The sequence below is a fragment of the Phaethon lepturus genome, unplaced genomic scaffold, assembly GCF_000687285.1.
Source record: "Phaethon lepturus isolate BGI_N335 unplaced genomic scaffold, ASM68728v1 scaffold8370, whole genome shotgun sequence".
NCBI classification, from domain to species: Eukaryota; Metazoa; Chordata; class Aves; order Phaethontiformes; family Phaethontidae; genus Phaethon; species Phaethon lepturus.
Window position 1 is genome coordinate 88,077 of NW_010511122.1, and position 25,087 is coordinate 113,163.

The 25,087-nt window shown below is 47.5% G+C and overlaps 2 protein-coding genes across 2 annotated transcripts in view; both read left to right on the top strand.

Moving 5' to 3' along the window:
• The window catches only part of SLC4A11 (solute carrier family 4, sodium borate transporter, member 11), a gene marked incomplete at its 5' end in the record, with an annotated part of 79,630 nt that extends 71,412 nt beyond the window's left edge, over positions 1–8,218 (top strand). Inside the window, 3 exons of the mRNA XM_010282861.1 lie at positions 1,926–2,121; positions 4,272–4,441; positions 7,812–8,218. Of these exons, the coding sequence (XP_010281163.1) occupies positions 1,926–2,121; positions 4,272–4,441; positions 7,812–7,875 (430 nt within the window). The remainder of the gene's footprint in view (positions 1–1,925; positions 2,122–4,271; positions 4,442–7,811) is intronic.
• Positions 8,219–23,756: 15,538 nt separating this feature from the next.
• On the top strand, positions 23,757–24,269 carry LOC104617508 (5-hydroxytryptamine receptor 7-like). The gene has a single exon (XM_010282848.1). The coding sequence runs from the start codon at positions 23,757–23,759 to the stop codon at positions 24,267–24,269; it is 513 nt and encodes a 170-aa protein (XP_010281150.1).
• The last annotated feature ends 818 nt before the right edge of the window (positions 24,270–25,087 follow it).

The following is a 25,087-nucleotide window of genomic DNA, read 5'->3' on the forward strand; positions in this document are numbered from 1 at the left end:
CTCGTAGTGGATCTGGAAGCTCTGAAGTAGTCTGACCACTCCTTATACGACTGTCAAATTACTCTGAATAGCACTTATGGTTGCACTCCTAAGCTGCTTGGCTCTGTCATCTTGGAGACTTCTGTTCTGTGGTGATCCAGACCTGGAGGCAATGAAAAGGGTGCCAAACTGGATCCACCTAGGTGATGGCCCAGTTCTTCCAGGGCTGGCAAGAGCAGTCTGCAGGTAACAGTGAAGTGCTTTACTCTCCCTTGGCTTCTCTAGGCATTGGCAGGGACCTCTTGACACAGAAGACTTGCAAAGAGGATCCAAACAAAATCTGTTTGGAAGGAGGAAAGCTGTAGTTTCTGCTGTTTAAATGTAATCAGAGGAGGAGAGGTTACTTAGAGGTTAACACCTCCTGCATCTCTTCTGCGCATTCTCTCTTAGTAATCGTGGATAATATGTATGACCTGCCCTGTTATTCACCAAGGAATTCAAGACTTGTCCTCAGGCCTTTGTGTACTGTTTATGATGATATCTGTTGTTTCTTAGGACTCTCAACCACTCATGTTAATTCTGCCATGTTATCCAAATCCTGAGGGCAAGCCTTAGGCTGTTACCCTTTCCTCCTCTCTGTGTGGAAGGGTCCTTCATCCCCACAGCTTCATCATGCTCTTGAATGTATAAATGGGTTTGAAGTTCAACCTGATCTTACTTATAAGCAAGACTCTCAAAAACTTAATACTGAAAGAATTCACTACAAAGCAGTCTTCTTTCGGACTTTGTAATACCTTCTGTCCTAGTAGTGTGTATGTAAAGAGGGAAGTGTGTTTTGATAGATCTTGTGGTTGGCTCTTGTGTTAATCCTCAGAGTATTTTGTGTACAGGGTTAATTTGGAATATGATGTCTCACATCCAGGGAATGAGGCCACCAAATGACATCAAAAGAGTCTGTCAACAAGAATTTCTCCTGATAGCAGGGGCTTTTACTCACTAGCTTATCCACTGAATTGGTGGATTTATCTTCTCAAAAAAAGTTGTGTTAGGAATCCCCCTCTTCTCTATTTATAAGTAGTTTTGGAAGATGAGGGTTTTCTTTCCTCCTGTTGTTTCTGGTTTGTTGTTGTTTTTTTTAAACTAGAATGAGATGACCACAGATTTAGTTCCAGTGGTAAAAAAAAAAAAAAGCAACTTCTCCTCACCCCCCCAAGTAGTCTCTGAAAGTTTCTGCGTGCTTTCTTGTCAATCTCTTCCCCATAAAAAAACCCCCATCAATCTGTGGTCTGTCAGCTCTGGAAAATTTGCATTAATTAATTACATGTTTTGCATTGTAATCGGCAATTTGCAGTACAACTGCTATTATCAACAGCAGAATTAAATTTCTAGCTCCCTGCATAGTGCTCTCAGCATTCCCTTCCATATAAACAAGGAGATCCTCGTATACATCAAAAATGCTGACTCGCAGTCAAGAGTGTGCAGACTTTTTTTTTTTTACAAGAGGTTCATTAGTTCCCGTAGAAGTCAATGAGTTTTCTTTTGGATAAAAGCCAATTGCATATGCGCTGGGTAAATCGAGGAAAGGATTACTGCCCAGAAGGAAGATTCTTGCCTGGGTTTTTTTTGGAATGTGCTAAACAGAATTAGTTTAGAGGGCAATTTAGTTCAGGATGGGATCGGTGGAGCTTTGCAGAAGGGGAATTTGGCATTTTTCCAGCTGCTCTGTTTAAGCTGTGGATTAAGTGCCTGGCCTGGATCCAGCAGAGCTCTGCCTTCTCAGTGTCAGCATGGGGCCAGAAGTGCTGATCTCAGTGCGGTGGAGATGAGTTTCCTTTCCCAAGCGGCACGTGTCCCGCACCTATGGGGAATAGTGAGCCCCAGCAATAAGCTTATATGGATACTGGGATATTATCCTACTCCCCTAACCCCTGTTTTCTTGGTTTCAGGATTGTAAGTGTGAAGGAGACCCGCCTGACAAGTCTAGTGGCAAACTTCTTGGTTGGCCTCTCGCTTCTGCTCCTTCCTTTCCCTCTCCAGTGGATCCCAAAGCCAGTCCTCTATGGCCTCTTTCTGTACATCGCATTGACCTCCATTGATGGGAACCAGCTCTTTGAAAGGGTGGCTCTCCTGCTCAAAGAACAGGTACACAGACTGGGGCACTGTCCTGGTGGAACACGAGAAGGAAATTGTATTTACAACCTTAGCACCAAACTGTGCCAGGAGCTAACTGATGGAAAGCTACTGGTGTTGGGAATAGAGTTACCTCCAAAACCCATGTTCTCAGGAGACTGATCTCCAGCTCCAGCCTGCACTTTGCATATCCCTTTCACCTTTGTCTGCAAAGAGGGAGTGAAAACTCGATGTCTTTAGTTTAGTTTGGCTGCCATTGAGACATGAGTGATAGAAGTCTTTTGCATTAAAGTGGACAAATGAGCAGGAGCATAATGCAGTGTCAGATAACAAAAGTGGCATGGTTATTGTTGGGTTAAAAAAAGGTGGTAGCTGAATTGTTCATAGAACTGCACTGCATTTTTTCTGTCTTTCAAATTCTGCATAAATTGCTTTCTGCATTGCCTTTCCCTGCCACAAACTTTTGAGCTTTCTTGTGCAGAGCAATGTCTCTGATATAATCCTTCTTTCAGTCTGCTAAGAATTGCTGTGGAGCCCCTATCTTCAGAAGGCAAAAGTGGGTGCATGAATGAAGCCAGAGCAGCTGCTGCTAGTGAAGATACCCCTTAAACTGTGTGGAGTACAAACCAAAAGCACATTCAAACAATGCCTCTTTAAAAGAAACAGTTGCAGAAACTGTTGCTCACTGAACGTAGGCTGTTCATAAGTTTTAAACTGTGATAATGTCAGCTGCAGAGTACATGCATTTTAAAAATAATAAAAATATTGAAAAGCACATGCATAATGTCAGTAAATTGTGATCTCTGATTTTCCCCAACAAAGCTTCAGAACCGGTAATTTTTTGCTATATTTTATACTGTCATTTTGACTTGTACGAAATAGCACAAGATAGGATTTTAAACTTGGAATGAAATTACTTGCATTATTGAAACCCTTCTGATGTGGGATGAAAACAAATCTGGAAGATGTGTTTTCAAGCCATCTCTCTCACAAGTGCTAGGAAGGTGTTAGTTTGCAGTGTAGGCAGTACCTGGGAGCAATAGTGAGTCTCCAGCTCACCTTCTCTTATGTAACAAGGGTCAAGGGCTTAAGCCCAACATTTGGCTCTCATCTCTGCTAATCTATTCTGATCTCTAATACTACATCCCAGAGGTTAAAACTGTGAAATCCGGGTAAAGATTACATTTGTCATGTCAATTTTTGAATGAGGATTGAGTAGTCACTGATGTATGTGGAATATTACTTCTGGTTTTAGTACAAATTATGTGTGGAATTTTCCAAGCTTTGGTTTGGAAAATTAAAAAGTATTCTCAAATATGGAGATCTCCCTTTTCTGGAAAGCTTTTAATGAGTCATGGCACAATCTGAAATCCATTGAGTCTGTATCAGTGCCAGCAGACAGTCGCTCATACTCTTCATTGATGTATAGACAATGAGTCAAAGCCTGTGCTCAGACATGAGCAAGTAACTGTCAAAAGAAACCACGCGTGATATTTAGCCTATTAATGTCACTTTTTTCCTTTCTCAAAAATGAATAGGTTATATGAGTTGATAAAATCACTGCAGTCTGAGTACAGCCTCTTCCCACACCTCCCCAGTCTCTTCTCCTGGTCTTCCCTTACAGGGGTTCAACCAAGAAATAGGACTACCAGGGGCAAGCATGGAGTCTGGTCAGCAGAGAACAGAAGGGTATAAAATAATGAGGAGCTGGGTTTCAGGTGGAGAAACCGTCCAGCAGTAATGACACCCAAATGCATCTGCTTATCGTCACCCCCTGCACACCTCTACAGGCACTTCACATATTGCTGCAAAGCCCTGATAATCCTGCTCAGGGGAATCTCATTACTGTACTTATCAAGATATTTTATTGCACTCCAGATGTTCCCAAAGGCAATCTTAACTGTGTAGTGTGTCTTTTCTCCAGCTTTCTAGTGCTCGGTCACCTTCTACATGTTGTTGCCAACGCTGTGGTCTAAGGCCCTTACTTTAACCCTGCAGGTCCTGCATTCAGCTGTTGAACCTGTTAAGGGCTCTGATGATGCACTCTGTGTGTGTATAGATTGATGACTTCCTTAAAGCTGTTGTGTTCAAAAGCCTGTGCCACATTGTGCAGCCCGAGTCCAGGTCATTGCATGTCTAACGTGTAATTCTTCTCTTCCCAGACTGCTTATCCTCCGACACATTACATCCGCAGAGTGCCCCAGAGGAAGATCCACTATTTCACCGGCTTGCAGGTTCTGCAGCTCCTCATCCTCTGTGGTTTCGGCATGTCACCATTGCCCTACATGAAGATGATCTTCCCACTCATCATGATAGGGATGATCCCAATCAGGTACAAAGCTGCCTTTTTTCTGTGTCCTATGCCTTTTGTCTTCAGGCTTGGACTGCAGGAAGTCTGAGTAGTCTAGAAGGGCATCTGGTACTTACCTGAGTAGCCAGATCCTGGAAGTGGGTGATGGTGACCTGTTCTACACCAGCTGCTCAGGCTTGAGGAGGAGTAGTGCCGAGCGCCTGTGATTTCACTGGTATTGGGTGTTGTGCAAAGGGTTCTGGGCTGGCAGGTACTCTTCTTCCAGCTAGTAGAGAGGCAAATAAGCCTCCTTTTGCAGTGCCTATGAGATGCTTGATCTTCCTGAGAAGCTGTAGTCTGAGTCTTCCTTCTAGGTATTTGATAATGTTCCGTATTGCTTTGCAATTTGTTTTCCTAAGGCTCAGAGCAGAACTAGAAACTTTTCCTAAGAGGAATCCTTCTCTCTTATCCATCTTTACAGGCCTCATGCACTGCTGAATGCCATTGCCAATGATCAGTTAGGTCAAACTGGCCACATTTAGTCTTAAAATGTACCTTTAAAACTGGGAGGACACCACAATATCTTCCAGTCTTGAGAAGGAATCATTGAGAAATTTAACTAATTTCTTCCTTAATGTTCATTAACAGTGACTGTCCATAATTCTCCAGTTAAATCATTCATGCTCTCCGTCCTTTGGATGTAATGAGAAGCCGTAATAGGATCTTGGAAGGAACAGATCTGTTTCCAGTCCACTTGATAAGTTTTAGGCCAGCATGGCATCCAGTGATATCTGGTTGTCTTTGAGCTTGCAGTCTTGGAGATTTTCTCTCTGATCTCAAAGTTCAGGGCTACCAATGTGATAATCTGCCAAGGCAGCTATTGTGGTGTTTTTCATGGGTGATAAAGATGGGTCCAGTTCTTGCTAAAACAAAAGCAAATGTTAAAACTACCACAGCTTTCACCAGGATCAGGTTGGAGCTATTTGGGCTGGACTTTTAAAAGTAAACAAAACCTTGGAAAACACTGAAATTATTGTTCCTATGGTAAGAGTCTTTCACCCACCCTTCATGTAGGTGTCACTTTGGATGACTGGTGAAGTGGCTGGCAAATACTTCAACTGTGCACAGTGCTGGATGATTGACTCTTGTGGGACTTGCAAGTCTCCGCACCGAGCAGCTCAGTACAGGAAAGAAAACATGAGACGCTTTTTGCCAAATGTTCAAGTACTGGACGTAGTGTAATAAGCTAAATTAGTGTGGAGAGAGCGCTGTGTCAAAGAACCTGATTCTGTAATAAGAACTAGATAATTTAGTGATGCAAATATACCTTCTTTTCAGTAGAAAAGATACCTTCATCTTATACAAGCTCTGTTGCTAAGTCATTTCTCTTTTTCAGAGCAGTTTTTTCTAGTAGCTGGATAATCAGCCCCGCTGCTAAGGGGAACATGGTGCTGCCTGGCACAATGCAGAAATTTGCCCTTGGCTTTCAGAGAATCATAGAATAGTTTGGGTTGGAAGGGACCTTTTAAAGGCCATCTAGTCCAACCTCCTGCAATGAGCAGGGGCATCTTCAACTAAATCAGGTTGCTCAGAGCCCTGTCCAGCCTGACCTGGGGTGTTTCCAGGGATGGGGCGTCTACCACCTCTTTACTTTCTCTGATTTCTGTGGGCTCCAGCTGAGAAGGCAGCACCATGACGCATGAGCTCTGTGGTTAACAATGACTTTCACAAAGGTTTGACACTCTAAATAGATGAGCTGTGTGTTATTTTTTCAAGAAGTGAAGGGAGGAAGAGGAGATGGGGGAGTAGCCAGGGGTCAAAGTCAAGAATCAAACCCAGATGAGTGAGTTATGGCTCAGTGTCCCATCCAGAAAACCAACCATGTTACTTGTGTGTCTCAAAGCCATGTTTCCATCTGTCTGCCAGCATTAGACACATGATTTGCATTGTCAGTGGTGAGGGACCATCTCTTTCCACTGGTGTAGTGTTAATGTGAAAGATAATGGATTTCAATGGCTTCTCACTATTGCAGTGGAGAGCAGCCTGCTGGGAGAAAATATAATCTCTTTGGGTATCCCTAGTTCCTGGCTTTGATTGACATCTTTGGAGTGACTCATTTTTGGTAACACTCTAATCCCTCTCTGGGAACTACTGAGGTTAAGGCTGCTTAGAGAGGAAGAATCTTCTTTCCAAGTTCTCTGTGATGCTTATCTGTGCTCCCATGACTCTCAAGCATTTTATTTCATGACAGGTCTATTTAAGAAGATCCTGGTACTTCTCAGTAGTAAGAGCTGTTTGGGACCTCTTGCATAGCTATTGAAAAGGCCCTTCCAAGTGTTAAACTGGCTTCCTAGTGCTTTGTGCCTTATATTAACAGCTGAAGAATAGCTTCCTTGTTAAGCAAGGAAAAGTGTCAAACTAAATATGCAGTAGAATTTAATGAGAGCAACTTCAGAGCATATTGTTAACAGTGCCTTGCCTTTCTCACCCAAATAACATTAATTCATAACATTAATTCATGAGGATGTTCTTGCAAACAAATAAAAAAAAAAAAACACAAACCCCAAAAGTAAGGGAATCACTGTCTCCATGATCCAATGGAGAATCCAGAGACCTAGTAGGAATGGAGCCTTACCAGCAGCTGGAGGAATGAATGTCACAGCCCTGCTTAGCCTCTTGCCATGGTCTCAAGTTTTACTGATGTATTTGGTGCTTCTCTAAAGACCAAAGCTTCTGGGTTGTCTGTTAAAGCTTCTTTGTGGGAGAGCTGAAAGGAGAACTTCCTCAGTTCTCCAAGTATCACAGCTCTCAAAGACAAATAACTCTCGTATGCAGGTCTCTGAGCCAGCCCTGTAAATTTGGAGGAGGATTTCTCCTGTGAGGTCTCAGATGTTGTAATGAGTCTAAGGCTGTATCAGGTGGAGTTTGTGTGTTGGAAAACTACAGGGAAAGTTGTGAAGAAAGTAGAAGTAAATGGTGATTCTTGGCAAAGTAACCCATCCACTAGCAAAATGGAGGCAGCAGGAAGCTATGGCCTGCCTCCCCAGCACAAACTAGGACCACAGCTGTGGGTCAGGTGAGATGGTACATTTTTGGCACCTTTAAGACTTTGTGGTGATAGAGTGCTCTAGGAAAGTGACTTTCCTCCTGTGAGGATGAGGCTATTCTCTTTCCCTCTCAACAGAAATGAGGAGGCATCAATGAGGAGCTCTGCACTGTCATTCCAAAAACTGCTGTGTTTGCTTGCAGGACTGGCTTTTCTTACTTTCTCCCATTTCATCTCCCTTTCAGCTGGGTGCATCTGTTGTATGCATGGCCATGGACAAACTCAACTGAGAGTCTCGGGACAGACAAACAAAATGTTACATGAATAAACACAAGCACTAACGCTATCTCTCTGGTTCAATCTTAGGTATAACCTGCTCCCTAGGATCATTGAAGCCAAGTACTTGGATGCTATGGATGCAGAGCATTAAATGGGGTCCTCCGCACACGGAGCAGCGAGGACAGCTCTTTTGGAGTTGGAAGGCGGCTTTGCCGAGGCATAGAACAATCTATCTGCAGTTCTTTCTTTCATCACTTTCTTTCTGCTCTAATATGGCGTTGGTAATGCACACATATCAAAGACCAATTGAGCGTTGAAGTGTCAGACCAAAACAGCCTTGGACTTAGGAGGCCGATGCTCTTTGGAGCTGTGAGGCAAGCAAGCTTTACGGAATTGCTACTTTCCACATCCCAAAACTGGAAACCCCAAAGATCAGCATGTCCGTACGGTTGGAGCATGCGTCCTCAGAGTGGTCACGTGTTCCCTTGTTTGAGGGGTGGGAGGAATCTTGGGGTGTTTTTTTTGTACACCATGTCCCTTTCTTCCTAAACACTATAAGGACAGCAACTGGCCCTTCTTTTACAGAGTGACAGTCCTGTTCTGGCCTTTGAATTAAATTTCCTGGTGCATTCAGTATTCCCGAATCGGTATTCTGGTTGGAATGGCCTCATGTTAAACCACTGATGTCAGGAAAGATGTCTGGCCATCTCTTCAGATTAGCAGGGTTGGAAACAGATATAATTTGTACTGATACAATCCACAGCTTTTGTATGAATATTTAATTCCTACAAATGAGCTGGAAATGTTCAGAGGTTGGGCTCGCATGGTGTTGATGAAACCTCATCTGGGTCTAAGCTACTTAGGAATAATTTTGGATCTTTCTACCATTACTTCTCAGTAATCAAATACAGAAGTGTAGTTTTGCACAACTGCAACATTCTTGCTTGCACCCAGAGTCAGATGCTGAAACTTATCAAAGGGCAGTTGCGTTAACGATTGCATATACATATGTACAGTAGTGCCTATGTGTACATATATACATATGGATTTGTGTATATATTTTGCATAGATATACAAATAGGCCTGATTCATTCAAAATATCACAAGTGTTTTGTGCAGTCAGTGTTACCTGTGATGTCTTGACCATATACTTGTTCTCTGCTTCAGTGCTGCTTTTTCTCATTTTGAGATATGGTCACTTTTTTCCTTTTGAAGCTGCTCAGTTACTATTTTTGTTCATGTGCTGCTTTATTCAAGGTGTACCTTTGCTTTCTTCTTCCCATGCCTTGAGACCTTCGTCATTCTGTCTTGATGCTCCAACATGTGAATTTTGCATTTAATTTTAATGTACAGCATGCAATGAAAGTTTTCTTCTTTCGCCTAATCAATATTTGTTGGTCATTTCATTGTTTCTGTTTTGTAGCTAATCTCCAGTTTTCCCCAATCCCAGACATTATATTATATTTCTGGATGAATCTAACTTCTGCTGTCTTTTATATTTCAGTTTATTTAATTTTGCTAGTACTATGGTCAGTTTTCTTATTTGGAGTACTGTGAAACAAGCTGCCCTTTAGTTCAGTGCTTGCCCTTTGCTGCACACTACAGACCACAGGTAAAGTGTTAAGAAAAATGTGGACCTCTGAAGAAAACAAACTTTCAAAACAATAGAAATGAGGGAAGAAGAGTAATACAAATAGAAATGCAAATATATTATTAGCACAGAGAAGTGTTTCTTACCAGTTGCTTGCCCAGTAAATGGTGCAGAGTTCTTATCAGCACATGCCCTACTCGTTGTGTGTTCCTCTTCATGATGAGCAAGGCCAGCTCTTGTAATGAGCGAGGAAGGCATTGGGTAAAAAGCTTCTATGCTGAAACTAAGCCAGACTCAAGCAGCTGAAGATTTGGTGTATTTGAACTAAATATCAGATGGTATTTTATCTTGATGTAGATGTCTGTGGCTTTAAAACGTATGAACACCTAACTTTTTATTTTCTTATCAAACTCTTATGAAACCCTTCATCTTTGTATTGATACTTGATGGAGGAGAGCAGTTAATGTTCCCAAGAACATGACCATGATTTATATATCCCTGAGCAATTGCAGGGGAAAGCCCTCAGCTTAGCAAAGAAAACAATGTCACCTGACCTTGAAAGCATGACCTTCCTGTTCCATCAACCAACTCTTGTAGGACTGCTGAGAAGTCTCAGGGTCAGGATGACCACCCCAGTACATCAAAGCAGGTAACGCCACGCATCTGTCTTTCAGCCAGTCTTGGAGGCAGCGGGGTAGCTCGTGCCGTGTCTGATAAGTGGTGTGACAGGAGGTATAAATCTGCATGTGGCTTCTGACCACCTTCTTCAATATTTCCTGGCTTTTGAGTCATTTCTGTGGTGAGATTGCTAATAGCTGTTACTAGGGTCTACATGCAGAAATAGGGCAAAAAGCTAACAGGATTTCAGGGCAGTGCAAAGGCAGAGGTTCTAAAAGTATGTCTGATCTTCAGTCAACAGGAAAAGAGCAGGTGACAGCAAACAGTTCAGTACCTGTTGTAAGACAGGGAGTGCAAAGGTCTGATGCTTAAATAACATGCTTTTCCCACGGATGTCAAAAGATTTAACCAAAGGTAGAATGAAAAGCATCGTCCTGTGGTTGAGTCAGCTATTAAAGGCAGCTGTCCTGGGGTTGCATTTCTGGTGTTTCATCTCTTGCAGGAAGAAGTCACCCTGTGGGCTCGTTTAAATCATATTGTGGATGCTGTGGCTGGAGGAAGGGAAGAGCAGAGGCCCTGGGTGAAGTTTCCTCCAGCACAGAGCATGTTGGGGTGAACTGGCATGCAGGTCTTGCCAGAGGAAATAGTTTTGAGATGTACTTTCCATCCCCCTACTTAGGACTAAAAATGTGACCATTAAAACCTCCTTGAAAGCATTGATTTCAGATAGTGTCAAATGTTGATAACAGATAATTTTAAATCCAAATAGCTTAGAGGGGTTAAATATCCATCACAACTCTTGTTTATACCTTTTATTGCTCTTGCTTTACCAGTATGACGTCAGTATTCATATTTTCTTTGTAGCATCAATAGGATTCTGTTTCGCAGGGTTCTCTTTTGACAGAAGTCAGCGGCCAAAGAATCAACTGATGGGAAATCAGCACAACTCAGGGAAAAGGAGTTGTGTTGGCTTAGACTGGTTGAACATTTGGATCCATGTGTCAATATATGGGTAGAAGGGAGATGTGAGACTCGAGGCCTCTTGTCTCATAAAGGGTTGTAACAATCCTGCAGAAGATTTTTTTTTTTACATACAAGTACCTTTTCTCTTCTTGATTGCTTCTGGTTTTGCTGACTTAAGTGCAGGTGTTTCCAGGAAGTAGGCTAACTAGGGAAGGAGAGTTTGTTCAGAGTTGATTGAGCACTTTAATACTTCTGTGAAGGTTAAGACAAGTAGAATGTAAAAGAAGTTTTATTATAAGCTCTTTATATACGCACAATGCTATGTATAACTGTTGCCAAAGAACTGGGTTTGAAAGATGTTGATAGCTATTAAGAGAGTCCATGAAGTTCAGCTGGAACCGCAACATAGTAAAAATGAGCAGATTTTGGAAGTTACCTTTTGACAGCTGCCAAAATGATCAGAAACTGTGGATAGAATAAACTTCTACTCTCAAACTTGTAGTTTTTGATCCTTGCATTGAATGCAGGAGCTAGAAGTTAGCTTGGCAATTAAAATTGGAGTTATACCTGAATAGTTTTGTTGGTCTGAAACTTATTTTGTTGCCTTCAAAAATACTGTTGACATGCTATGTATGGAAATAGATGTGTTTCTCCATGTAAATTAAGGAAAGCTGGTGAAAACATGGACTGCTGAACAGGCGACGTATCCCTTTCTAGATTGCTTAAGAGGAAAATCTGACAACTTCACTAGCAACAATCCCCAAATTCTCTGGCATCGACATTTGAAGTGATTAATCAATGTCAAGCTCTACTTGGATATGCATCAGTGCGTTGCTGCAAAAGGATGGAGTAAATGAATTGAACTGGTTTGCTTCAGAGCTGCCATCTGGTGAAATTCTTCAAGATGAGCCCAACAACTGTGGGATGTAATACACACTTCCTAGTGACCTGTGTGAACCAGGATGCTCTGAAAACAAATATGGTAGATGGTCATGTTCCCATATACTGTAGGTCAAACAAGTCTCCCCAAAAGGTCCATATCCCCAGCTCTACCAAAAGACTGCAACTGCAAACTTTTTGCGTATCATATTTGGCTGCTTTAGAAACTGCTGCTGAACAGTGTTGTGTGAACACTCTTTGAGGAAACATGACATTGGTCAAAGCTGGATATAGCTGGAGAATGCTTGGACATGGGAGGGAAGGGGGAGGGGGTGGTTTGTGGAGTTCTCGGCAACAAAAAAGGGACCTGAGGCATGCCATGTCACCAAAAGCACCTACCATTTTCCAGTCTGTGCTCCACTGAGCACGTATCTACGCTATCTGTTGACACATGTTCGTGTTAATCCTTGATCAAGCTTTTTTCTTGTTCATTGTGTTCTGTATCTGCCCTTCACAGTGTTTCTACCTGCCTGGAAGGTTAACGGGCAGAACCAGGGTTGGCTCAGGCTTCTCTCTTGTGTTTGTCCTCCCAAAACTTCAGTGCAAGCCATTTTCTCTGTCATCTCTTGACCCAGCTCGCATCTTCCCCAGCCCTTCTCTGGAAGTTGGCTCTGGCATCTCTGCTGTGGAAATGCTGCCAAAGTGCCGAGTGGGTATTTTTCTCCGGAGAACTCGAGCCTGTGTCTGAGGAGCAGCGTGGCAGCGGCTGCTCCCTTGGGGTTCGCTTTGCCGTAATAAGTAATTATGAAGGATTTATAATTGTCCTACAGTTGCACTGTCTTCTGCATCTCTTTAGATGATTACTTTATGGCGCAGTGTTCCGGTTGGGCTGTCCTTTCAACTGTCAAGCTTCCAGAACAACTTAAATAGGCATAATGGGATGGGTTCGCTCCATTTTCTGTTTGTGCTGAGGCCTGTGGATGTTAGAAGAGAATAGTCTTCTCTAATTGTTTTCATACCTAATTAAGGCATTTAAGTACCAAACCCTGTCCATTACACCACTGGCTGCCGATCTGGTTGTGAAGAGCAAACCATCAATATTGTGTAAAGTGCAGACAGACGAGGGATTTGCCAGAGTACATGCTTTAGAAATACAAATTAGCACTTTCCTCTTCAGCTTTTGTGTGTTTTCCTTTCAAACTAAGACAATCCTTGGCTGTGTCTGTCTTTCCCTTGTAGAAAACTCTGCATGAGCTTGGATCACTTGGTGCTGTTCTGATGTCGCATTAAATATTAAGAGCCTGTCCTGGGGGAGATGCTGCCTTCTGCTCCCCATCTGCATCTCTGCTGCAAAGAGCTGCTTGCTTGGAGAGATGAGAGATGAACAAAATGGCAGAGTTGGAAAAAACAGTTTGCAATTAAATTCTCTCCCTCTTGACCTGAGCTATGCTGGCTTTTTGCTCTTAGCATTAAAAAAAAAAAAAAAAGCTCTCTGGCAGTGAAGTATTATGTGATCAGGGTTTTGCAGAAAATCAGCATATCAAATTCAACAGCTGGAGTATCAGGTTCAGTCCTTAGAGACTTGCTGAAGGGCTGAGATCTGTTCTTGCTGTGCCCATCAGCAGCAATTGGTGTCTCAGAACGCTTCTTCCAGGCATGGAATTTAGATAAGTTTCACGTGATTGGATGACTTAAGTGTTTTCTGCAAGTGTCTGTGTGAGCGACGGCAGGGTAACACGGCCATGTTGGTCTCCCCCAGATGAGGCTGGAGCAGAAGATGCAGCCCTTGATGCCGTGAGAGGTGGCATCTCTAGTTTTGCATGGGATCTCTTTTCAGGAGGTGGTTGACTGACATCTAAGTGACATGACTGAGCTCGTGCAGTGTACCCTCCTCTCAGTGAACTGCTTACCTTGGGAGCCGTTCGCCACCTTTCTTTCTTAAAGCATTTATCTATAGAATCCATGTATCTCTGAACTTCTCAGATTTGGGACCATTGCCACCAATTTCAAATTGCATCCCCAGCAGAGTCCCAGCCTGCATAAATAGGCTGTTGAGCGATTCACTTCTTTGTTGCAGAGCTTCCTTTGCCTGCCCAGGTGTTAGCAGCTACCTCCTATCTCCAAGATTTCTGATGCCAAAGTCCAAGTAGGAGCCTGGTTTTAAGTGCCTGTGTCTGGAAGCTGTGGCTGCTGGGATGTGTGTTGGATGTGTCCGTCCTCGGTGGGTGCTGGGCTGTGATCTGGAGTGCTCAGCAGGTCTAAGTGGATCTATTGCTATGGGAGAAAGTGTGATTCGGTTACAAAGCACAGCAGCTGCTGGAGAACGAAAAGCTTACTGTGCTGTGGACCCTTTTGAGGATTTTAGCATCTCATGTTTGGTGGAGCCACTGTGATTTAAATAAATAAAGTGGCTTAGTGCTCTGTTATTTTCGGAAGTGTGTAGCCTCTCTGTTCTCCCTGTCCTCTTTGTTGATGTGAAGTTGTACCTCGTTCCCACACAGATGTTACCCCAGAAAACAGGAATGGTCTTATTAAAGACAAAAAAAACCCCCATAACCCTTACTTCTCCAAAGTATGTGCTCCTGAATGTTAGTGCAAACCAAACTCCCTTCCCCTTGGCCCAACCTGAGAAAGGGGCTGTATCTTAAATATTCCCTCACTTCCCCCCCTGCTTTCCTTGGAGGGAGTGTAAACGCGAGATAAGCTCTGAGGAGGTGATTTAAGAGGAGAAACCTTCCCGAGGCAGAGCCGGCTCGTCTCGGATCCTGCACCCCGTTTCCGTGCAGGTGGATGCTAGTGGAGCCGCTTGGCTGGGGCGGTCTGCAGCATACCAGGAGAAGACCAGCGGTGGGTTCGTTTTCCAACGCGTCACGTGGCATGTAACTGGTTAAATATTTCTGTATTTGGTGACCAGGAGGTTTCTGTCACGGATTGTCGGGGAACTATTTTAAGTGAGGGAAAGCACATATTCCTCTTTAGGGAGATACGACCTATAGATATTGCACTTGCTAAATACGCTCTTCAAGCGCATGCCTCTAGCGTTGATTTTAGAGTGAATGATTTCTTTTGATAAGAGTTGCTTGGGGCCGGGGTGGGGGAGGGAGAGGGAATTCCTTTATTGTATAAGGAAATTCTGTATTTAAAAACAAAATAAAAAGAAATATACTGTTTATATATTTCTACTTTGTGCCTAATCAGTGTCCTTTATTTAACCTTTAGCTCCCAGCATTGCTTGGACTTCTCTCCTAGTGCCGATATACCCGTTTCTCTGGTGGCTGGTGGGTATCCCTGTCGCTGAGATACTTCTGCAATCCCCAACGCTTGTAGCGTTTGAGCACCTCAACTGTGAGGGTAACGTCTTAACCTGTGGGAGTCTGGGGAGTCAAAAATGGGGTTTCTTCATCCTTTAATGAGGAGGCGTAAGAAATAACTGCCCCTTTTATCTGATATGGTGCACTGAGAGCATCTAGACCTGGCTAGCATTGCCCTTGTGGCTCGGAGTTCCTTGGCATAAACCAAACCAGAGATGAGCCCAAATTCTAGTGAATTTTGTGTCATAAGGAAGCCAGAGAATGATCCACTTACTCAAGGAGTAAATTCAATAGGTACCTACCATGGGACCCAGGCTTGGATAGCTGCCCTCCAGCTCCCTCTAGCCCATCAGGAACATTGAGGAGCTCACTTTTGCAAAAAGCCTCGCTTTTCAGCAGCGCATGCGAGCTGTGGGGGTCTGGTAACATCATCTGAGAGGAACCAGAGTCTGCAAACTCTCTCCTTGCCTCCAGTCGCCACCTCTCTCCGTGTTCTGTGGGATTCACCCTCCACGCAGATGGCCCGTTCTGGCCTCCATCAGCATAAGCTGCCCTGGAAGCAATGTTGGTGACCCTCCTTTATATCGATGAAAAAACTGCATCTGGACAGGCTCTCCGGAAAAGGCGGAAACAGACAAAAAAAAAAAAATTCAGGGGGCTGTTGAGCATATGGGCAGCCTCAAATTTCTGGGACCCGAGGGGCCCCGTGCGCCGGCAGGAGGACCTCCGCGTGCGCCGGTCCCTGGGCAGCGGAGGAGGGCTCCGGTTGCCCCTTCTGCAGAAGGATGGGGCGGCAGCAGGGTCTGGGGGGGCTGCCGAGCCTGTTCACAGCTCTGCGTCGCGTCCTTCTTCGCAGCGCGGGGCGAAAAGGGACCTCCGAAAGGAGCCAAACACAGAGATCCTCCAACCGGAGCAAGGACTAAGGCCTTGGCAGCAAGAAGCAGCTTGGGGTGGGAGTGGGGTGTGTGGCAAATGTCTCTTCCTTCTGAGGTCTCTGTCTGTGCTGGAGGCTTGCATATGTGGGGTGATTGTCCTGGGCACCTGGGGCTCCTCTTGCAAGACGACTGGAGGGCGAGAGCATGTTCCTAGCCAGGACTGCTCCCTCCTGGCCAGGCAGGAGGTCCTGGGAACGGACACAGAAGGGTAAGAGGTGGTTGTTCATCCAGCACTGAAAGCCTCCTGGGAGCCATGGGGTCACTTTGGCCTATGGTCTCTCCGTGGCAGCTTTCTCCATCCTGTTGCAGATCTCTCCCCATGACAGCCCCCAGGTCCCTGCCTGGTGCACGGGAGCAGCTTTGGAAAGCTGGGAAGGCTGAAGTGAGGTGTAACGAAAGGCTCGGTGTTAAACCAGGACCATCAACGCGTGGGGATGCAGAGAGCCCCTGGGATGGCTGCTGGGGAGCAGGGGGAGGGTGGCCAGGACATGTTTGTCACCTTCTGGCTGTTGTTGCGTGGGGATTTAGCTGATGGGCATCTCCTGCAACTGCAGCCAGCTGGGCAAGGCCAGGACCCTGCGAGGTGCAAAGTGTCCCCGTTCAAAGCAGGTGCCTAATAATAGTCGGTTTAAATGTCAGTGGCATTTGGTGCAGAGCCGAGCTGGGGAAGAAAAGGGTCAGATGGGGATGTGTCTCCCCCCACCCTGTCCTTCCTTTCCCACCAGGACACACATGCGATGCACTGCCAGGAGCTTTGCAGGAAGCATTTAAATATTCCTTGGCCAAAAATGACATGGATAAACTGTTCAACGAGCCTTAGGGTTGGGATCTGCAGGACTGTCAGTGCTTGTTTTCCCCTGTACCGTGCCTTGGAATAGAGGACATGGAAAAAAGGGAGTATTTAGGGTGGCTGCATCTGGGCTTTCCTCAAACTGACGTGAGGACTTTGTCGGTATGTTTGCCTTCTCGATGTCCTGCTTTGATTTAAACTGGAGAGGGTGTTGGCATGTTCCTCCCTGCGCTTCCCAGCCCTATAAAGGACTGAAACACCTTCCCGGAGTGACCCAGGTCTGATGGGGTCTGCCGCTGCCCCCAGATATGCCTCTGCGGCAAAGCCCGTGGAAAGGGCTTGTTACGCCTGTCTGCGGCATTCTGGGGGGACTGAGCACCCAGGGATGGACCCGAAGGGAAAGCAGCAGAAATGCTGCAGCCAGCAAGGGGTCAGGTATCTCAAGTTCTCGGCGTAAGAGCCGAAAGAGCCGTTAATTGTAGCTTCTTCTTTAGTATTTTGGGCGGGGTGGTTGGTTGTTTTCTGGCGAGCAGTTTGCAGCCCTGAGCCTGCCCCGGCACCAAAAGCTGCTGGTCTTCATCGGGGAGTTGATTTGCTGAGAGCAGGTGCCATCTAGGGGACAGACCAGAGAAGACAAGGAGGGCTTTCATTCCAAACCTGCAATATTTGCTCCATTACCCCAACCCACCTGCAACCTCTGAAGAGCCTCAGCCCACCTCCGCAACGCTCTCCCGGCCGCATCGGCAGCGAGCGTGGAGAAGGTCGGGCTTAAAATGGGGAGCTGGTGGGTGGATGTCTTGATGCAAGCTTAGCCGGCCCCGAATCCGGAGCGGAAAGCACTCACTCCCAAAGCCACGGACCGTAGCAGCCTGCACCAAGCTAGGTCCTGAAGCAACCTTCCCTCCTCCAGAGGGCTGTATCCTGCTGGATTTTAGAAAAGGTTTGGCCAGAAGCGCTTGTTCTCCACCACCCACTTCTCTCCCTCTTGAATGTGGATGGGTCCGGAGGTGTAACACCAGCGCCACGCACGGAGGGGACCGGTTTGGTGCTGCATAACTCTATCTCAGCCCAAAAAACTAAATCAGCACCTGCATCACCACATATACTTAACATCAGGCTCTACCCAAACCCTTGGAGATGGTGGATGGGAGAGCAGTTGGTGGAAATGCTGCAAGTCCATCACTTTGAATATATAATGAGTGCTAATGATACCAACGCACTAATACGAGTCTGGCAAATGGGTGATTACAGCTGTGAGCTAGGGCTGAAGGGTTTGCCTTAGAAATTTCAGCTAAATCATTCCTTTTTACCCTTTCCTCCCTTATTTCAGGCTTTCAGATTTTTCTCTGCTAGCTTCATCAGTCCCCCTGGAACTCCTTTTAGCACCCACTGTAGGCACCTTCAAGGGTCTGCAGGCCAAAGGTTTGCTGTTGGGGGCTCCTCTCCCTCCGGCTCATCCCCATCCTGTGGCAAATGTCCCTCCAGCTCATCCCCATCCTCCCCTGGGGCAGCCCCATCTTTGCAGGATGTTGGGATGAGGTGTTGGTGCTTGCCCTGGCTGGGCCACAGAGATCATTCTTTAAGAGCCATCCCAGATGATAACCAAAATTTAAAAATCATGGGACATTTAAACTCTAAAAGCAGCTTGCTGCCCGTGCAGACTCCAGCAGAGGGAGCGTGGCTGCATCTGACAACGTTGGTACTCACTTCTCTTCAGCGAATGCACCTTTTTGAGCTGAGCTATTGGGATGTCTCCTTTGGATGGCATTTTCCCACGAGCTTCCCAATTGCTCCCCATCTGCTCAAACAGCAAAATGTATGGGGCACCTTTATAATTTTTTTTTCCTTTCTATTTTGGGGAGAACCAGTAAGAAAAACAGCAAATGAAAGACCCAACTGTGAGAGTTCTAAGTCACAGGTAGATCATTAACTTATCAATCCTGTGTTGGCTTTTCCCTTCATGGAAAAAGGATTTCAGGCAGAAAGCCCTTTGCTGGTTGGATCCCCTTGCTGAAATCCTTCGACTACCACTGTCACCGCTATGAGACCAGTCCCCTGGTGTCCCCCGGGCACTTTGAGCAGCATCCCCTCTCTGTGCCCCTGCTATTCCCCTCCTTCCCAAAGGATGGGTTTCTGCAAGGAGGCAGTTCCCTATATTGCTGCTGTGGCCCGGAAGGAAATCAGAGATCTGGGAGGATGCAGAGGTGCTCAGATGTGCTGAGGGCTTCATGCCTTGAAAGAGGAACAGGGCAGAGATCTTGTCCTGGTCCACCCAAAACCGTTCTGCTTTAATGCTATCATGTCTTACTTAGGGAGTCTTCTTTGAACACGTTTAGCCCTTTTTAAAATTTTGGGTTGATTTTTAAAGGACATGCATGGTTTGGAAGTTTAAAGGCAGAGCTTTGCTGCCTTCTTGGGCCTTTCAAGTGCCTCAGTTTCCCCCCAGTCTCTGGTTCATTTGCCACGGCCCCGTTTCTGCAGGCACCGAGGGGCAGAGGCCAGCCACCTTGGGCTGGACCCCGAGTCTGGAGGTCCGTTCTGGGGGACCCAACCGTCTCCTGGGTACCACGTTCCCACCACACCGAGATGGTGTTTGCTAGGTGAATGCCTCTGAGGAACTGGGCTTCAATGCTCATCGGGAGGAGACGGGACTGTCTTTGGGAGCGGGGAGCCTCAGAGGGAAAGCAGGACACATGCCCACGGAGAGGAGGTGATGCTTTGAGCAATTTGGGTCCCTGAAACACCTCGGTTGTCATTATTCCTGACCACGACAACTGGAGAAGCACCATGGTATCTGCACGTGGTTGGGTTACTGGCCACCGTCCTGTGGAAGTGGGTTAAGTCCCTCTGTTTCCAAATCAGAGAGAGTTTAGATACCACAGGCCAGTTCATCAGGAAGATCTCTGGTGGCCCTTTGCGATTCTCCCTGAAAGCTGATAGTGTCGAGTGACTGATTTTATCCAGCTGGGCAGGCTCTGTCTGCTCAGAGGGAGAAATGTCAACACCTGCAATACAGGGACGATTGCTTTGGGACACTAGTCCAGAAAACACTGAGAGGTTGAGAACCTTGGAGTTAATGAGCTCTCTCAGAATTTCCATATTAATAACCGTGCCTATTATCTTGCCATTAGAGTTAATAGGGTGTAATATTAACAATTAATAGTTAATAAAATAACTGCTTTAATGGTCTTTTGTATGTGAAGATGGAAGAATGTACCTGGGCACCGCCCTCGTGACATGGCAGGAGGACTTTCTTTGTCTCTTGTCTGCCTGAAGATGGAGAGGGAAAACTTTGGTTACTTTGGGTCTTCAACTTTTCGCCTTTATTTTGCAAAGACAATTTTCATTGGGGTTCATCCATCTTGCTCAAGCAACATCCCTGCTCCTCCAAATCTGTGTTCTCCTCCCAGCCAAAGACAGAAAGCGACGGTTAGTGGCTAAGCTAAGGCGTGCTGGCCATTTCCTCCCCTGATTGCCATTAAATGCAATTAGCGCTTCCCAACGTGCCCCAGGAGCAAGTGTCTTAACAAGGTCACCATGGCCTGCATCTGGAAAATGCTGCACTCAGAGATTTAGGGAAAAGAAGAATTATTATTATTATTTTTAATCCTTCCTTTACACAAAAATTGGCATTTTCCCTTCTGTCCTCCCAAAAATCAGCCCATGCAGAGAATGTGCCCTTCAGCTCTTGTTTTTCCAGGGATTCTGCTGCTCCTCAAATTATCAGAGCAGCTCATTTTCCCTGGAAAGGGGGGGAAAGCCCTCCTCTGGAGTCCCCAGGCCCCCAGTGGTTTCGGAAAGGAGAAGATACAGGTTGTATCCTAAAGAAATGGGGCTGGCTGAGAGGGGGTTAATTCTGCTCCCCGAAGCTATTGCAGGATTTTGGGGCTCTGCCATAGGTAAGTGGCCAGCCAGAGCAAAGGGCCCGTGAAGTTCATCACCTTTATAAGCACCTTCTCTCATGCCAGGACATGAACTCGACCGCTGTGCATAAGCTGGATGCTTCCCAGCGGCACATTGAGAGGAAAAAAAAGAAATCCCTCCGTGTCTGTCCTTGCTGATGCACGGGAGCCGCTTGCTGTGCTGCTCTCCCAAAGGAAACCTCCAGGGAAGCTGGAAAAGCCTCTCCTCCCCGTCCCCCACCCCGTATCCTTCCTGCCAGACCCCGGTCCCAGAGGTGGAAAGCAAGGCAGGAGTTTGCAGCTCGTGCGCAGATGGTTTTCCTGGAACTCTCCGGGCATCTGGCAGCAGACTGCCTGGGCACCTAAGGGCTGGTCCTTGGGGGACGGTTTTCCTCTTGGGTGAGTAAGTCTGAGTTTTGAGACTGCAAAATCCTTTGGTCCGGCAGCAGGGAGTTCTGCAGATTCCCCCTTTCTCTTTGGAAAGATAAGGTGTATTTTTCTGCCAAATACCGGTGAGTTCAGACTGGCCGCTGAAGCAGCCCTTGCTCCCCGGCTCAGGCAGGGACTGGGCTTTGCAGGTTGTCTTTCTGTATCAGCCCCAAGCCCATCTTGGCAGGTCACCACACTCAAGGGGCTGAAAAAACCCGCACATAATGCCAAGAGCAAGAAAGCCAGAGCTTCAGCACAGCCTGCCCTGGCGAGGAAGCTATTTTAGCCAACCTCCCCCCCACGCTGTGATGCTTGAGCGGCAAAAGAGAAACCCTACGGCCTTGGTTTAGCCCTGGTTTAGCTCACTGGAGCCTTCCTTGCAGATGTACTTTTGAGGGAACATCTACCCTGAAAATTCTTGGGGTTGATGCGGACTCTGACCCGAGGTAACGCAGCGCTCTGCATCTCAGAGATTTAAAGGTGTTTCTTCCATAATCAATCCCCCGTGCTGTCCCCAGGAGGGCCGGAGGGTGCCAGGGTGTTTGCACAGCCCCAGGATGGGCAAGGGAGCTGGTGGCACTGGGGATGGAGGTGCCCATCTCGCTCCCAAAGTGCTTAGCATGGGGCAGGGCAGCAAGAAACGCTTTCTGAGCCTGCAAACGGCTCCGAAGCTGCCTGTTTGCACCTCTCCTGGCTGGACACCCATCGCCCCGAGAGGTGCAGGATGGGTCCTGTGCAAGGGGAGAAGCCCCACACTGTGTGTCATCCCCTGGGGAGGCAGCAGATGAGCTGAGCTCCCAGGGGAACTTGCCTTCAGGAGCAAGCAACGCAAGAGACAGCTCTGCCCTGCTGCTTTCGCCCGAGGAGGAGCGGGCAGCAGCTCTCTGATGCCCAGGGTTGACGCGCCGGAGCGATCCCAGCACCAAAGCACCCACAAAGGATTTGGCAGAGAGGGAAATGGATGTGGATCTCTGCATGCTTTTGCCTGGTTTGTTTGTTCTCTCTGTTTTGATTTTACTAGGATAAAGGAAAGGCTCCTCTTCAGGGATGTGCCTCTCCCTGACTGCTTGCCGCTCTTTAGCACGGCACGGAGCTGAATCAATACGGGACCTCCTACAAGCAGAAGGGTGGAAAAACGCATGGAGCAGGGAAAGAAACACCCTCCTGTAAAATAAATTAAAAAAAAAAAAAAAGACGGGGAAAGGTGCTCTGAAAATATCCTTTCCCCGCAGCCCTGCTCTGTACCCGCTTGCAGCCCGGCGCTGTGCCCGCTTGCTGGCTTTCAAGCCTGCCGCGCTGCGCTGCAGGACCGCGTTCCAAGGCACCTTCGCAACTCCCAGCCTTTCCCTCCAGGTCCTGGCACACAACTCCCCCACCCCATCGCTGCAGGGCTGGGGGGCTGCAGGACCCCCCCGTCCCCGCTCTTTGCTCCTCCCTGGGGACTGTCTGGGTCCCTGCCCGGGGAGAGGCGAGGGGAGGGCGGTGGGAGGGACCGGCGGGGCGGGGAGGGGGGAAGGATGCTCCGGCGCTGCCTCTTCGCTTTCTCGCCTGCCCGGAGCTCGCAGGAGCTCGCCTGGAGGATGTCTCACCCCCTCAGCACAGGTAACTCTGGGACCCCCATCCCCCCAGCCTTTGTCGGAGGGGAGGGGGGCTGTAAAGGGGAGGAGGGGGTTGCAATCCTGCTTTGATTTAAACAAAACTCCCTTCAAGGGGAAAAGGGGTTTTGAAAGCAAAAAGAAGAGGATGCAGGTCGTGCGTGATGCATGGAGCCCCTGCGCTGGGTGAGCCCTGCCCTGGAGTTTGCCTGCTGATGGCTGGGAAATACTCCCCGGGGTGAATACCCAGGGGTGGGAGCGCGGTGGCCGCTCTCCGTGTATCTCTGCTACGCGTGTGGTGGTGATGCTCATGGCTCCGGGCACAGGCTGGGATGCTCTGTGCATGGTGCCCCGGGGGTGCTGCATGCGATGGGTACGCTCTCGCTGCGAGCTGCACCGCTGCACCGTGCTCCTGTGGGCATGTACCGTTGCACGTTGGCATGACGTGCCATGTGCATGGATCTGCAGCCACAGCTTTGAAGTTTACGTGTTAACATACGCGGGAGATACAGCCGGTGATGCGTGTGCACGCAGTTGTGGCCGTGGCTCGAGTTGTCACGTACGCTTTGCTATCCACGTATAGGAATATGCATGCGGTTGCATGGGATGTAAGGGTATGGATGCACAGGAGAAGCACAAGACCGGCAGCGCAGCTCAGCAGTAACGCATAATAACACGGACAGTTACGATCAACTGCCTATCTGTCCTTCTGGGAAAGCACGCAGACGATCAGGCAGCTGTTGCAGGTGGACTGGGCAGCTTGTGCTCCTCTAAAAGTGGAGACGAGCTTTCTCCAAGCACCCTCCAGCAAAGCTGTGCGTCTTCAAGCAGATTTGGGGAACGGCTTCTTGCCGAGTACATGAGATCCAGCTGCAGCTTTGGGAGGCGTGAGCTAGGGACGGGGGGGAATATTTTATTTTCTTAGCCTGTTTTTTGTGATAAAATGTTCTGGTTTGTCACTGGAGGTGTCATTGCTGGGAGAAAACTTGTGCTGTTGCCCGCTGCGGTGAGCTCAGAGCATGTTGCTAAGGGCCAGCCCCGGGCAGTTTCTGGAGCACCATCTTCTCTTTGTGGAGAGCGCAGAGCAGCAGCACCCGGCTCAGAAATCGCTCCCGAATCCATTCATGACTGAAGAACCCTCCGTCCCAGCCGAGCCAGACCTGCCGTCCTCCAACCTCACCAACGCGACGGACTGTGGCGAGGAGATCTTGCTCTATGGGGACAGTGAGAAGATCGTCATCGGAGCGGTGCTCTCCATCATCATCCTCATGACCATCGCCGGCAACGGTCTGGTCATCATCTCTGTGTGCATCGTCAAGAAGCTCCGGCAGCCCTCCAACTACCTGGTGGTGTCCCTCGCAGCTGCCGACCTGTCGGTGGCCTTCGCTGTCATGCCCTTCGTGACCATCACAGACCTGGTGGGGGGAGAGTGGCTCTTTGGGAAGGTTTTTTGCAATGTGTTTATCGCCATGGATGTTATGTGTTGCACCGCCTCCATCATGACCTTGTGCATCATCAGCGTGGACAGGTAAGGGAGCACAAGGCACCTGCCATGCATTCAGGTGGGCTCAAATATAAGGGGGGGTTTCTGGAGGTTGAGGGCCACTAGAATCATGTTCCCAGTTGGTTCAATGCTTCTGCATGTGTTCCCCAGGTGCACGGGACTGCTGAGGGCTTTCTGTAGGAATTAGGTGCCTCAGTCCCTTTGGAAGAGCTGGGATTTGGGTGCTTTCCCAAGTAACTTCTCTAAGTTACTTGCTTAGTCCTCCCCCTCTAGGCAGTTGCTTGACATTGTTCTTCCTTGGCTTGAGGAAGAGAGCCTAGAGGACAGACCCATGACTTGACCTTCTCCATGGAAGGAGGCTGGACGACAAAACTATTCAAGAAAACAAACAACAAAAAACCCCATGTGCACTTCAAAAATCCAGGTTATGGGGCTTCTGGAGCCCAGTCTTATGGGATGCGCTGCTGCTCCCTGGATCTGTGCCCCCGCTAAGGACATCAGCAACTTCCCCCACCCCAAGTCCCCAGAAACCCTGGTTTAGCCCAGCGCATGCATTTGTAAGGATTTGCCGGTTTCAACTCCCACACCTGGGGTCGGGAGGGAAAGGCTAAGCCCGTCTGGCAAACTGGCAAGACTCGGGCAAGTCAGCACCTTCACGGGTCTAATTATAGCAGCCTGCGTCATTAGGGACATTGCTCTGACGAGCTGGTGGGCCGGATCCAGATCCGACCCGCGCACTGGCTTTTCCGGGGGCTGGTTTGGGTTCGCGCTGGCACTGCTGAGCTGGGCTGCTTTGTGACAAGCAGCTCGGGGAAGGGAGACAGCCGACGATATGCGTGCCTTCAG